The 15775-nt window shown below is 46.4% G+C and overlaps 1 protein-coding gene across 6 annotated transcripts in view; it reads left to right on the forward strand.

Moving 5' to 3' along the window:
* SRGAP3 (SLIT-ROBO Rho GTPase activating protein 3) overlaps positions 1-15775 on the forward strand; it is a 264333-nt gene that overhangs the window by 177904 nt on the left and 70654 nt on the right. For all 6 annotated transcript variants that reach the window (XM_025920885.2, XM_086697528.1, XM_025920893.2 and 3 more), the window contains exons 5-7: positions 7815-8000; positions 12855-12983; positions 14343-14564. In XM_025920885.2, coding sequence (XP_025776670.1) covers positions 7815-8000; positions 12855-12983; positions 14343-14564 — 537 coding nt within the window. The remainder of the gene's footprint in view (positions 1-7814; positions 8001-12854; positions 12984-14342; positions 14565-15775) is intronic.

The raw sequence follows: 15775 nt of genomic DNA on the forward strand, positions 1-15775 counted from the left end.
ATCTGGAACACCTGAAAACTGTCTTGCTGACATAGGTGGTTCCCATCTCACACTTTGGGAAACGCCAACCAGTGCAAGTTAGCTGGGCTCTGGCCCTTGATTTCGCCCATCTGTGGCATGAAGGCACGGAACTCGAGGAGCTCTGAGTCTCCTCTCCAGCTTTTATCCTCATGCCACATCACTGTTGGTGGCAGACAAGGGCATGTCTCCCAACTCAGGGAAAGGCAGGCTCTGCCAGACCATCGCAGCCTGCTGGCTAGGGTGTGGCCCAGGTTCATCTAGGGGTGGGAGCGGTCCAAAGGAGAACAAGGGGACGAGGTTTCCCTCCAGACAACCTCCTCCTCTCTCCCAGCTCTCCCGCCAAGACATTCGTTCAGTCACTCAGCATACCTGTGCTGATCCTCCACTGTGTCCGGAAGATGGGATATCGTTACACTGTGCGACAAATGTCCTTGTGGGGACATAGACATGGTGGGAAGAGGGGTGGGGAGATGAAGTCCAGCTGGGCATCAAGAAGGCCACAGAGAAGAGATGCCATTTAGTTTGGATCTTAAGGACAGGGGACTTCCCTAGGCTGGAGGGAGGCCAGGGGGCAGCCCTGAAGGCAACAGCGAGGCAGAAGCTGGGGTGTGGGACAAGCATCCCCCTGCTCGGTCAGTCAGTATTGCCTGGTTGTGAGTTGGGCACTGAGGTGGGTAGTGGGGTGGCTATCAGGGACTCATTCAATAACTAGGGATGGGAATCCATGCGTACTGAGGAAGTGAAGAATCATTGTATTGAATCTCAGAGGCTCACACACTTGTTTCTCTCCCGAGTAGGGTGTGTATTTCCGTGAGGCACAACACCTTGTCTGTTTTCCACATAGTAGTATTGCCAGCACCTGCCAGTACCTGGCATATCATAAACTGCTCAATAGATATGTAATAATCCGGGTGTAACTGTTCTCCCCACACCTTCAGTAGGCTCACCAGATCAAAGGCAGGAGACTGCTCCCTCTCTCACTTTCCCTCCTTCCTTTCTTTCTGTCTCTTTCTCCTCCTTCCCTCTTCCCTTCCATTGGTTCATCCACCTATCCATCCATCCCCTCTCTCTTTTGATTTTGCTTTCCTCTGTGATGTCTTCATGATCAGGCAGTCTTCTCCCAGGGGTGACAAAGATGGTCCCCCACTGCAAGCTCACTTTCTATCAGCTCAGTGTATCCTGGTGGAAAATTAATTTGCCCTTCCCAGCATTTCCAACAAAGCCCTGGGCTGTCTCTGATTGACCTGGTTGGGGTCTTGGGCTCCAATCACTGTGGCCAGGTTAACATAATGTTTACTGATTGGCCAGGCCTGTGTCTCCTGCCCACCCCCGCATCTCCTGCCCACTCCTGGATTGGAGAGTGGTGTCAGTTTCCCATGAACCACTGGGACTGAGAGTGCCGGAGGGGAATTTTTGGGGATTTCCTCAAAGAAAATCAGGAAGCTGTTCCAGAAGAATGAGGACTGGATGATCCTAGGCAGAGAAAAACAACAGATGTCCACTGAGGGGGAGTATTGGGAGAGTATAAGGAGGTGACTCCCTTGACTAGTACTGAAACACCTGATATACTTCTACCTGTAAGCTATTCCTCAAACCTATTTGACTCCTGCTCATTCTGGCCTTAGCACTCACACTGCTCCCTTTTTCTGGAATATTCCACCTCAACTCTTGCCCTGTTCACCCAGGTAACAGCTATTCGAGGTTCAGTTTAGATGTCACTTCCTCCAGAAAGCCATCCTTTATCACATTGCATTTCCCTCATCACAGCACTTGTTACACTGTGTGATCATCACTTGTGAACTTGTCCATGTCCCTACTGCAGTGTGTATTCTTTGATGGTGGAGACCCTTTCTTCCACACTATAGTATGTAATGAGTTGTTCAATAAATATTTAATGATCAAAGGTGTAGCTGTCTCCCTACCTTCAAATGTATTCACAAGGTGAAAGGCAGTAGAACTGTACCTCCTCCATTTTATTCTCCCTTCTCTCCTTCCTCTATTCCTTCCATCCACCCACACATCCATCTACCCATTTACCCACCCACCCATCTATCAATTCAACCATCTCCCTATCTACCCATCCTTCCACCTATACGCTCAGCCAGCCAGCTGTCATTCATTCATTCATGCAAATATATACTGATGCTTTCTGCATACCAGTCTCTGCTTTAGTATAGGGAATATGTTTATGAACAAAGTCCTGGATCTCTGGACTTTGCATTCTAGTTGCAGTAAGACAGTGTATAGACGTGCAATGAGTAAATAAGATAGCGATTGTAAGTTGTTCAGAGAACGTAGGCCACACAGTATGGGTGGTCATACTGAAATTGGGAACTTTGCTTATCCTTCAGAGATGTCTTTGGCATGCATTGGCCCAGGATTTCACCCATACACAGCTCTTGGGTGACTCAGAGATGGTCCTGCTTGTGGGGAAGAGGAAGTGCACATGAACTTCATTGTTGAGAACCTGTTGTCTAACAACTGATTCTTATCCTGCCCCAGCATGTCCCTTAATTGATGCTGTCAACTTCCATATTTCCTTTGGCTTCTTTTGCATTCAAGAGAGGGTCTGAAGGATTATGCATATAATATTTTCTTGTTTTCATGATCTGAGCATTTGGGAAGATGCAGAAAGCAAAGTGTATACAGCAAAAGGCAGCGTGATTACTAGAGACAGCTCAGAAGTCCTAGCTGTGTGGCCCGCTGAGTGACTTTGTACAATCCACTTGCCATTTCTGAGCCTCAGTTTCTTTCAAGATGGGCTAATACACCAAGATTTCTGGGGAGCCTTTTGAGAATATATGAAACTGATCTGTGTCCAAGAACAATGGTCTCAACTTACATGTCCTTACAGGCTCCTTCTCAGCCTGTGCTAGACTTGTTCCACAGGGCTTCCCTGATTGGGTCTAGAGGGTTGGAACACGAACGTCCCATTAAGCTGGGCAGAAAGCTAGGTGGGTGCCTCTGAGGGGTCCTTTAGAGGTGCCAAGTTGAAGACTGGGTCTCAGTGCCTTGGCCTCAGCTGAATGCCTGCATCCACCTCTGCTCCCTTCCCACCCCCAACACTGGGGCTGTCAGCCAGTCACTTTATTGTTACAACTTATGGAACACTTTCCTACCCACCCCCTTTCTGGTCTCCACCAGGTGGCCCAGAGGGGACAAGCCTCTGTCAAGGTCACCCAGCAAGTTGGGGTTGAGTCTCCAAACCAGGTCTCCTGATTTCCCTGCGGGGAAGAGGACGCTTTCATCCCTATTTTGTGGTTTCCGTATCCATAAAGCAGGGATCATATGGTGTCTACCTTCTAGAGTTTTTGTGTGAAATAAGAGAGTTTGTATATGTACAGTGCTTAGAACAAGGCCAGGCATGTAAGTAAGTGCTCAATAAATGTTAGCTGCTGTCACCATTATTGTTATCATACTGCCTCCCAGGGTTGGGATAAGGATTCATTGAAATGCTCCTTGGAGATAATAAAAAAAGAGGTTTGCAAACTCTGAAGTAATTCATAATTTTAAACATTAATTAGCACATCCTGGACTGGCTGTATTGAGCAGACTGTTCTGTTGAGCTAAGGACATTTCATGCTAAAACCTGTATTTCAGGTAATTAAATAAAGGCATCATCTAGAGGATTCTGGATATAGTTAGACTCATTTTCGAGAGGTCCCCAGGTAAACTCTTTTGTGGCAGCTGTGTGACATAAGTCATCCTGGGCAACCAAGTTCACTGTTATTCTTAGGATAAAGAATTACCAGTTGGATTCAGAGAGTTTGGTCCCAGGGTTGTCGGGCTGTGTTATCCAATCATGGGATTTTTGCAACTCAGCTCAGAGACTGTGCTGGCAAGTTTGGCTTGATGTAGAGCAGGAAAAGTACTCAGTGGTTCAGTGGAAAACTAGGCAAAGGGAAATGTGGGAGGCTGAGAACACCCAGCTGGGATGCTGACCTTGAGTGAATAGATGGATGGATGCATGGATGATTGGACAGGAAGATCTAATTGCAAATAGAAACGCTCTCTCTTCCTCTGAACTACTCAACACAGATGATAGATTAATGGTGAGACAAGCAGACCTCAGCAGCTGAAACAGAAAAAGTGGCTTTTGTAAGAATCATTGAACCCAGAAGGGAGTAAGTCCAGAAATGAACACCCCAGCAGCATGGTAGAAAAGTAAAGACACCAGTGGTCCCCATGAATGCAGAGGAATAGAGAAAAACTTTGAGAATGGAAACGCGGGGCCCTTGGAGATAGACTTCAGCAGGCATTCCCAAGTCTTATATGTATGACATTCCTGGAGCCGGAGCTGTGGCATAAAGATGGTGGAAAAATAGACAATTGCTTTGGTTTTCTAGAAGCCTGCAGTCGTTCCTTTTGGCCACTAGATGTCGAGAACACATCGATCTGGCACACTTTCTGGTCCATTGAGTTTGGAAATAAGTTTAGTGGAACTGGCATGAGGAGTGGAAGAAATCACTGAGAATAGCATCTCTAGAGGCTTTAGGGCAATTCAAAAAAGCAAACATGGGTGGAATGCACAGAAGAGATCTTTCCACCAAGACCAATAAAGAAAAGTTGATTGCATTTTTTATTCATTTATTGTTTTGACATTTGGGGAGGTTTTCAAGATGAAAGAAGAAGGGAGAAACATGGTATAGAATAAAATTTTGCAGGGTGCCTAGGTGGCTCAGTCAGTTGAATGTCCGACTCTTGATTTTGGCTCAGGTCATGATCTCACGGTTCGTGAGTTCAAGCCCTGTGTTGGGCTCTGCGCTGACAGCATGGAGCCTGCTTGGGATTCTCTCTCTCTGCCCCTCCCCTGCTTACTCTCTCTCTTTCAAAAATAGATAAATATTTAAGAAAAAGAGAATAAAATTTTGTGCAATACCTAACGTTCTTTAGAATTTGTAAGCATTTTCCTGAACTCAAATGAGTAAATTCAAGGTTCTCAAACCCTCGGCCCAAATCACGGGTGATGATGACGGTGGTGGTGGTGGTAGCAGCTAATGTCTATGTGGCTCTTATCATGTGGCAGTTGTTGTTCTCAGCACTTTACCTACGTTAGCTCACTTAGTCTTCATAACGATCTATGAGGTAGGTGTCGTGGTCATCGCCATTTTACAATGAGGAAGTAGAGGTCAGAGAGGTTCCGTGACTTGCCCAAGGTTACACAGCTGGTAAGAGGCACCATCAGGACATTTGCACCAGACATTTGTATCAGAGCTCATGCTCTACAATACCTACTATGTTCTACAACAGATACTTCCCACATTAACTCCTGGCCGATGGCAAATGGGGCTTTCTGTGCAACAGACTGATGCTGTGATTTAATGGTAAGAGAGAGGAATTCTTCATCTAATAAACTCACTTCACAGGACTTCAGATGAGAAGGAATAAGGTTATAATGTTGAGCAAGAGTTTGGTCCAAGTTCTCTGATTTAAACGGCCCCATTAGGCAGGAGTGTATTCCTTCCCCAGGTAGAAGCCTCTGCTTTATTAGCTGCTATGATTATCCAAATGACAAGAGAAGAGAACAAGCAAAGCTCAGGAGCAATGGATTCCAGAAAGTTCGTGTGTTTCTTAGCACAGAAATATGATCATAAACTTGATAGTATCCAGGAAAGGTGCAACTGGGAGATGAAGTCCTGTTGATATGGGACTGCCCAACTTGTTTTAAGGCTGCCGAAACTCTTCACACCTGCCGAGAAAATAGTAACAAATTATGAAAACAGTATGGTATGGTAGAAAGAGTGGTGGATTAAAAGAGGCCAGAATTCTTTTTTAAAATTAATTAGTTAGTTAATTAATTATAATAATTTATTTTTTAATTTACATGCAAGTTAGCATATAGTGCAACAATGATTTCAGGAGTAGATGCCTTAATGTCCCTTACCCATTTAGCCCATCCCCCCTTCCACAACCCCTCCAGTATCCCCCTGTTCTCCCTTTTAAGAGTCTCTTATGTTTTGTCCCCCTCCCTGTTTCCGTATTATTTTTGCTTCCCTTCCCTTATGTTCATCTGTTTTGTATCTTAAATTCCTCATATGAGTGCAGTCCTATGATATTTGTCTTTCTGTGACTAATTTCACTTGGCATAATACCCTCTAGTTCCATCCACGTGGTTGCAAATGGCAAGATTTCATTCTTTTTGATTGCTGAGTAATACTCCATTGTGTGTGTGTGTGTGTGTGTGTGTGTGTGTGTGTGCGTGTGTGTGTGTGTGTGTGTGTGTGTGTGTGTGTGTATACACACCACATCTTTATCCATTCATCCATCAGTGGACATTTGGGTAAAGAGACCAGAATTCTAATTTTGCTGAACATATGCTTCCTATATGACCCTACATTCTACTCCTAGATATTTACCTGAGTGAAATGAAAACATATGTCCACACAAAGAATTATACATGAACATTTTTAGCAGCTTTATTCATAATAGACCAAAACTGTGCACAACCCAGGTAACTACTAACATATGAATAAATACACAAATAGTGATAGACCTATACAATGTAATAATAACTACTCAGCAATGAAAAAGAACTGGGAGAATCTCAAAAAAATTCTGCTGAGCAAAAGAAGGTGGAACCCAAAGAATTTATATGTGTTGCTTCCATGTATATGAAGTTCTAGAACACACAAAACCCTGACAGTGACAGAAAGGAAATCAGTGATTGTCTGGGGCCGGGGGAGGGGTAGGCACCTACTGCAAAGGGGTGTGAGGGATCTCTGTGGTGTAATGGAAGTGTTCTGTAGCTTGATCGTACTGTTGGCCACACGGAGGCAAAGTTTGGAGACTACGCTGATAATACTGTTCAGTCTTGGAAAAGCCACTTTGCCCTCTGGGGCCTCAGTTTCCTTATTTGTAAAATTTAGTGATTGGATTAGATGATGTCTAGGATTTCTTCTGTCTCAAAAATTCCCTTGCTATAACAATATGTACTTCTACTATGCAAGCAGAAGAGCAAAGTGCAGTTTGCTTTGTGGGAGTATACTGTTTAGCCAAGGATGAGTTTCTTTCAGAAAGTGTAGAATAGCAATTAGGTTACCCAGTGATGCCCCTTTTGGGGACAGAACCATTTCCATTTGCAGGCCAATAAGGAGACAGCTGAGGAGACGATTTGCGTGTTCCCATGGGCATTCCCTGAGCCCCTGAGGAGGGGCTTTCCCAGTGACACTGGGAGGAGGGAGGGAGTGAGGGACAAGAGTCATGGCTGGCAGGGCCAGAGAGGGCAGCTGAGGGAGGGCCAAGTTTGTCATATCACCTCTGAGACCCCCAAATACTTGGGGGTTTTCAATTTCCCCCCTTTTTTAAAAAAAATGTTTATTTCTGAGAGGGAGAGAGAGAGAGAGAGAGAGACAGAGCACAAACAGGGGAGGTGTGGAGAGAGAGAGGGAGATATAGAATCTGAAGCAGGCTCCAGGCTGTGAGCTGTCAGCACAGAGCCCAGTGCAGGGCTGAAACCCACGAACTGTGAGATCATGACCTGACCCGAAGTCGGACACTTAACTGACTGAGCCACTCAGGCGCCCCTTAAATTTCCTCTTTACACGTCCATTCCTGGCATTCAGTCAGGACTTAATGAGTTGGTGATGATGATGATGGCGATGAAGCTGCCACTGATGACCATCATCGTTCCCCAAGTTTGTGCAAAAGTAAAGAACGGCCAGGAGCCCAAGTGTGTGGTGGGAAGAGGGTACAGCACAGCTTACTGGCACGCAGAACCTGAAGGGGGCCGGGAGCACAGGGATGGCATGCTGGGCCGTGCGTGCTGCTGATTTCCTGCTCTCCTGTGTCCCCAGGTCATGAAAACCTACCACATGTACCATGCAGAGAGCATCAGTGCAGAAAGCAAGCTAAAGGAGGCCGAGAAGCAGGAGGAGAAGCAGTTCAACAAGTCTGGCGACCTCAGCATGAACCTGCTCCGACACGAGGACCGGCCCCAGCGCCGCAGCTCTGTGAAGAAAATTGAGAAGATGAAGGAGAAGGTAAGTGAAGGCCCAGGAAAAATTGAGGGCAGGGTAGAAGGCAGGGGCATGCTTCCTGCTGACAGCCTCAGCCTTCCCCCTATGCACCCTGAGGGTGCATGTGCTGAGCCACCATCATGTGCTCTCTTGGAGGTCAGTGTCACGGAGGAGGCAGGGCTGGCCATGCCTCGCTAGCACTTGTCAGACCTGGCCTTGTGCCAGGATCAACAGGCAGGGAAAGGGCCAGCCGACAAGAGAGCTGAACTGTAACGAGAATCACGCCCAGCAAGCACATTCTCAGATAGGCAGGAATCACTGGACATTTGTCGGGGCAGGGGCTTGCTCGGGAGTCCATTTTGGTGGCTGGAGGGCTGGTTGGGGTTGAGTGTGTCCCAACAAGAGGAAACAGCATTGTGTTGCCAACCAGTGCCTGGGGAACCCAATGAAGAACCCATTCCAAGATGGGACAAGCTAAAGATGGGAGATTTAGAATTACCATGTATTGGGAGCTGATAAAGTGCTTTAGTGGGGCACGGTGAAAGGAGTGCTAGCATTGGAGTCAGACAGACTGGGTTTTGAAAAGGCCACATTTACAGTATTTCCCCGAGCCTCAGTTAAATGTTTACTTATTTTTGAGAAAGAGACAAAGCACAAGTGGAGAAGGGACAGAGAGAGAGAGAGACACGGAACCCAAAGCAGGCTCCAGGCTCTGAGCTGTCAGCACAGAGCCAGATGTGGGGCTCAAACTGGGGACTAGAGAGATCATGACCTGAGGTGAAGTCGGACGCTTAACCAAGTGAGCCACCCAGGCGCCCCTGAGCCTCAGTTTAAAAATCTGAGAGTGATGGCAAATGACTGTTCTCTCTCACATCCACTCTGATTGATTGGTAGTGCCCGCCCAGGGCTCTGTGTTGAAGATTGTGAAGCCTCCTCCACACATCAGTTAAAAACACAGCTGTGATCAATTAATGATGTCTGCCACGGCCAGGGAATTTAGAAGGTCAGCGTACATGCTTTTTTGTCATCCTAGGTTAGGTCACTTCTAAGGTTTCTTTCTTCATAAAAGCTCTGATTTTCTTGTTGAATTCTCTGTATTCATTCATTCCATACAATCAGCAAATATTTCTGAGCTCTTCTGTGTCCCAAACATTGCACCAGATGTTTATTTGGGCTTCTATGGGTCTAATTCAATGATTATATGATCCTACACCTCTTAAAATGATAGGAGATTGAGTGGAAATAAAATTCACCAGGGCCTCGGTGACCTGGAAAAGTAACCATAGGCAAATAAAGTAAGATTCCAGGGTAATTTCAAAGGCAAAGAAAAGTGTGCTGCCCAATAATTAGACAGAGACTCAATTTAAAAATGGGTAAAGGATTTGAATAGATATTTCTCTGAAGAACTTACATGAGTGGTTAATAAGCACATGAAAAGATGCTCAGCATCATTAGTCATTAAGGAAATACAAATCAAAACCACAGTGAGATATCACTCCATACCTACCAACATGGCTAAAATAAAAAAGGCAGATAATAATAACTGCTAGTGAGGTTGCAGAGAAATTTGAACACTTACACATTGCTGGAGGGAATGTAAAATGGTTCGGCCATTTGGGAAAACAATTTGTCAGTTCCTCAAAATGTTAAACATAAAGTTACCATATGACTCAACAGTTCCATCCTAGGCAATCTACTCAAGAAAAATGAAAACATACATCCACACAAAGACCTGCACATGAATGTTCATAGCAGCATTATCCATAGTAGCCAAAAAGTAGAGACAATCCAGATGTCCATCAGTTGGTGAATGGATGAATAAATGTGGTTTAACCATGTAGTGGAATATTATTCAGCCACAAAAAGGAGTGAAATGCTGATACGTGCTACAACATGGATGTACCTTGAAAACAATATGCTGAGTAAGAGAAACCAGTCATAATATTGTATGATTCTATTTATATGAAATGTCCAGACTAGACAGAGACAGAAAGTGGATTGTTGGTTGCCAGGAGCTGGGGCAGAAGAGAATGGAGAGTGACTGCTAATCGGTATAGGGTTTCTTTTGGGGTTGATATTCTAAATTTTGATAGTGGTAATTATTGTACAATACTGTGAATATATTAAGAAAAAAGAAAGGAAAGAAAAAGAAAGAAAGAAAGAAAGAAAGAAAGAAAGAAAGAAAGAAAGAAAGAAAGAAAGAAAGAAAAAGAAAATAAGACAAGCAGGTAAGGAATTACAGAACTACAACATGGGGGATAAATAGAAGGTGAGGGAGACCACCAGCTGGGAGATCTGGAGACTAAGTTTAGTTCAGAGTTATATGCTAATCAGCCATTTGGCTCTTGGACAATCCACTTTTTTTTTTTTTTTAAGTAATCTCCACACCTAACGTGGGGCTTCAACTCACAACCTTGACATTAAGAGTGGCGTGCTCTACCAGCAGAGCCAGCCAGGTGCCCCCAAGCCACTTCTTTTCAGTTTTCATTTTCTCACCTATAAAGTGGGTGAATTAAACTACGATATCTTTACTATCCTTTCCAGGTATAAAATGTAACAAATTCATGAAGGGCTGAAAGTGGTGTGGGGGTCACCCTGGAAATGGGTGAGGAGTCTCAAAATTCTCTGTGAGGAGTCGGGTACGTGGCTGGTACAGGACTGTAACTACCAGGAGGAATTTGTTTCCCGGAATAAATGGGCCCTGGAGAAAGGTCAGAGGAGATCTATGAAGAGAATTCAAAGGTTGACATGGAAGCACCCCTACTAGGTAGCTAGGAGAACACGATCTGGAATGAAAGGTTTTTTAAATCCCCTTCTTAGTCCCCTTCACCTCTTTCACCCTCTCCCCACCCACCTCCCCTCTGGTAACCATCAGTTTATTTGCCATGGAGTTTGGTTTTTTATTTGTCTCTTTTTTCCTTTGTTTACAGTTTTGTGTCTTAAATTCCACATATGAGTGAAATCATATGGTATTTGTCTTTCTCTGAATGACTTATTTCACTTAGCACTATATTCTCTAGATCATTGTTTTAAAAAATGTTTATTTACTTTGAGAGAGAGGGAACATGAGCAGGGGAGGGGCAGATAGAGAGGGAGAGAGAGAATCCCAGGCAGGTTCCAGGCTCAGTGCTCAGTGCAGAGCCCAAAATGACCTGAGCCAATATCAAGAGTTGGACGTTTAACCGACTGAGCCACCCAAGTGCACCTTTACCACTTTTTCTTTATCCGTTCATCCATCAGTGGACACTTGGGCCACTTGCATAGTTTTGCTTGGAATAAGGAAGATTTAAGATTTAAGAGTGCCTAGGTGAAGGAGGAAAACCCTGTTTGTTAAAGGAGAGCCGTTTTTCTACCCTGAACAGGACTCATCGTCTGAAAGGGGTAAAGGGACAGCTCTCCAACCCACTTTCTCTCTACCTCTTCCTGCCCAGGCTGGCCCAGGACAGAAGCAGCTTCCCAGGGAGGCCGTCCAACTCCTAGCCAACACTGGCACCTCCAGCTGCTCAGTCTGCCTCTCTCACCATTCATGTCCTCACAACCAGTGAAAAGTGCTTACTGCCTACTTTGTGCAGAGACAGTTCTGGATGCTCCAGGCCCAGTGATGACTGGGGCAGATCAAGTCCCTGACTTCATAGAGCTTACTTTCTAGTGGGGGACCCCAAAAACCAGCAAGTAAACAAAGAGGTAAAAAATATAATTTCAGGTAGTGAAGAATGGTTATGAAGAAAAATAGAGCAACCAAGATGTCCTTCAGTAGGTGAATGGGTAAGCGAACTGTGGTCCACCCAGGCAGTGGAATGTTATTGAGTGCTAAAAAGAAATGAGGTAACAAGCCCCTAGAAGACATGGAAGAACCTTAAATGCATATTACTAGGTGAAAGAAGTCAATCTGAAAAGGCCACATACTGTACGATGCCAACGACATGACATCCTAGAAAAGGCAGAACTATGGAGACAGGAGAAAGATCAGTGGTTGCCAGGGGTAGGTGGCAGGGAGGAAATGGATAGGGGGAGCACAGAGTATTCTAGGGCAGGGAAACTACTCAGTCTGATATTATAATGATGGATGTATATTGTTATACCTTTGCCCAAACCCATAGAATGTAAAATACCAGGAGTGAGCCCTAATGTAAACTATGGACACTGGGTGATTATGATGTGTCACTGTAGGTTTATCAGTTGGAACTAATGTACCCTCTCAACTTTTGCTGTGAACCTAGCACTGCTCTAAATATACAGTCTTTGGGGCGCCTGGGTGGCTCAGTCGGTTAAGCGGCCGACTTCAGCTCAGGTCATGATCTCGCGGTCTGTGAGTTCAAGCCCCGTGTCGGGGTCTGTGCTGACAGCTCAGAGCCTGGAGCCTGTTTCAGATTCTGTGTCTCCCTCTCTCTGACCCTCCCCCGTTCATGCTCTGTCTCTCTCTGTCTCAAAAATAAATAAAAACGTTAAAAAAAATTTAAAAATAAATAAATAAATAAATATACAGTCTTTAAAAAAATTAAATGAAAATGAAAACAATCACTAAAAATTGAACAAAGATAAAATAAGTGAAAAAAGTAGATCAGGGGAAGGGAAGGGGGAGGGGCACCGCAGATGCTGAAGACTCATTTCAGGCAAGGTTGTCCTCAGAGGCTGCTCTGGCCACCTGATTTTGGGGAAGGACCTGAAGGACAGAAGGAGCAGGCCTCATAGGGACTTGGAAGGATGGCTTACCAGGCAGAGGGAACGAGCCTGAAGGCCTAGAGGCAGGAGTGAACTTAGCCTCTTAAAGGAAAGACAGAGGGGACTGAGCAACGAGGAGCCTGAAGGAAGAGGGTTCGAAAGAGGGATGAGAGCCAGGTTAGTGCCTCAGCTCTTACGTCTACTGTGTTCTTGCAGAGGCAGGCAAAGTATTCTGAGAACAAGCTGAAATGCACAAAGGCCCGGAATGACTACTTGCTGAATCTGGCGGCCACCAACGCAGCTATCAGCAAGTACTACATCCACGACGTCTCCGACCTAATCGACGTGAGCACCTGGGGAGGCTGGGACTGAACAGGGCCCCACACCTGGACTGGCCCTTGTCTTTAGCTGATGTGCATGTCCCGTGAGCCCCGACGGAGGGGAAGGGCAGTGGGCGTTGGGGCCTGGGGAATGAGTATCACCTCCTGGTTTCTACTTCCGTGGGTGGGAGTGGGCCTCTGGCAGCCCCTATATGGCCAGGTCAGGCAGTCTTATATTCCACCTGCACTGCCCAAGTCCCCTCCTCTACGCCGGGCCCTTTTCTGGGTATAGAGGTATAGGGGTGATCATACACAGTTCACAGCCTGCAGGGTTTCCCAGGGTAGTATAGGTATGTTTAGGGAATATTATCATGGGAGAAATCAGGCAGTTTAAGCAAAAGCAGAATGGAAGCCTGACTCCTGAGTACCAGATGTGTAGGTCATGCTGAAGAGTCCGCCGGCTTGGAGAGAGAACGTCATGAGGGGCATCATCATGGAGAGCTTCTGTGTCATCTGTGCTGGAGCTGAGGCTGCTTTTTGTGTCTTGCCCATCCCACACGGACAGGAATCTGGCCTGTAGATGCTCAGGAAAGGTTCCATACTGGTGGATGGATCCTTTTCCTCTGGGTCTGCTGTGTCCTGTCAGGGAGTCAGAGGGTCACCACTTTTCCATGGCTGCAGTAGGGACTCATTGCCACAATCCCCAGGAGAGGGAGCTGCCCAGCCCTGCCTGTGGCTTCCCATGCCCCAGGCCATATCTCTCCTCTTTCTCACAACTTTTCACTCTTTCTAGCCCTCTCCTGTCTTCATTTGCCACATTTTTATTGAGCACCTGCTAGCTCTAGGCCTTGAGGCACCACAGTGGACAAGAGCCCATGGGTCTGTCCTCATGGGGCTTACAATGCATAACCTTGAAATCTTAATAGGTGACCACAAAGCCAACTGGCAGGTGTCACAGTGAGGGAGGTGGGGGAGATGCGGGCCCCCAGAGGAGGGAAGCATGATATAAACTCTGAGCGGGGAGTGCATCAAGGAGGACTTCCTGGAGGAAGTGACCTCTAAACTGAAACCTCAAGGAAGAATATTTAGGCAGTCTGCAGGCAGAGGGAATGCATGTGTGAAGGCCTAGAAACGAGAAAGAATGTGATGAATTTGGGGAGCTAGAGAAGTTCTGCTAGTGCCCAAATCACAATACCCAGCTCCCACTGAGGGCTTTGGGGAGATTTGTGCAGCAAGATTCCAAAGTACACAAGGGTTTCCAGGATGAAAGATGTGACTGTGGAATGTGAGGTAATGGTAAGCCACTGTCATGGGAAAGGGAATGCCGTTGGCCTCCACCTCCATGTGACAGCCCACAGCCTTCTGTCGTGTGCCTCTTTCCAAGTGCTGTGACTTGGGCTTTCATGCCAGCCTGGCCCGCACCTTCCGGACCTACCTCTCAGCCGAGTACAACCTGGAGACCTCTCGCCACGAGGGGCTGGATGTCATCGAGAACGCGGTAGACAACCTGGACTCCCGAAGTGACAAGCACACTGTCATGGACATGTGCAACCAGGTCTTCTGTCCTCCACTCAAGTTTGAGTTCCAGCCCCATATGGGGGATGAGGTAGGCTTCTCCCAGGAGCCCATGCTTGAGGCCGTTTCACCTGTTCTCCCATGTGCTCCCAGAACATCGGTGGGAGGGGAACGTCAGCCCCTGTTCCACATGCATGACATTGATCTCAGAGGCCTCAGGTCATGTTCTCGGTCCAGGGGCTTCCCCATCTGAGGAGTTTCCCACTGATATCCTAACTCTGCTGGCTCACGTGCCTCACCTGTAGAATTACAAGACCTTAACTCTCCTTAACATCCTTCCCAGTTATGTCTAGACCCCAAGGGAGTCCCACATTGTCACACAAGCATCTCACAGTCTTCCCTTGGATGACCTTGGATCACAGGAGGCTAGCTAGGCCTCACCGCAGCCGCTCTGGCGGCAGCCTCGCCTGGGCACTGCCTGTCCTCCGCTACGGGAGGCTTACCACCAACTCTGCTCCCTTGGGTTTTGTTTTGTTTTCTTTTCTTTTCTTTTAATATGAAATTTATTGTCAAATTGGTTTCCATACAACACCCAATGCTCATCCCAACAGGTGCCCTCCTCAGTGCCCATCACCCACTTTCGCCTCTCTTGGGTTTTGTGCCACTCAGATCCTCAGAACCGTGTTCTGGAATGGATAAATAAATAAGTGCAGGAAGGTACTTGTTCCTGGCCACAAAGCATCACAGTGGTTACTCAAACTGTGCAAAGTCCCTTATGCTAATAGCTCCTTGAGCTTTCCCTTTTCATCCCTCCCCACTTTCTTCATCTGCAAAAGAGGGGCCTTCTGCAGGGTCTCCCACAGCTTCTGGCCCGTCCCTCAGCCATTGCATTCAACCCTTTGGCCCATCATCTGGACCTAAAAATCCTGGCCTCATGGTTACGACGCGTGACTGTGAAGTTTGAGTTGCCTCGTTAGTGGTAAATAACTAGTAAATCACAGAGCCCTACTGTCCCTTATGATCTCAGCTGAGTTATGCCAGGCTGCCCAGCCCACAGGTAGTAAGGGAGCTGTGGATGGAGTGGGTGTAGGGAGAGCAATGTCTCCTTCCACTCACCTCCTCCCCCACCCCATGAGCAGGCTACTGACTCACAGTTGCCTCACCAAAGCACCTTCCTGATGGGAAATAGGACAACTCTACTGATTGTTTCCATTTGTTTTTCTTTTCATTGGCTTTTGTTAAGCCATTGCTTTCTTCTTCAACTTCCTGCTTTGAAATGAACTAGTCTCACTTAATGAGATT

Source organism: Puma concolor, chromosome A2, assembly GCF_028749965.1.
Source record: "Puma concolor isolate L17-30 chromosome A2, mPumCon1.1.hap2, whole genome shotgun sequence".
In the NCBI taxonomy this organism is placed as follows: Eukaryota; Metazoa; Chordata; class Mammalia; order Carnivora; family Felidae; genus Puma; species Puma concolor.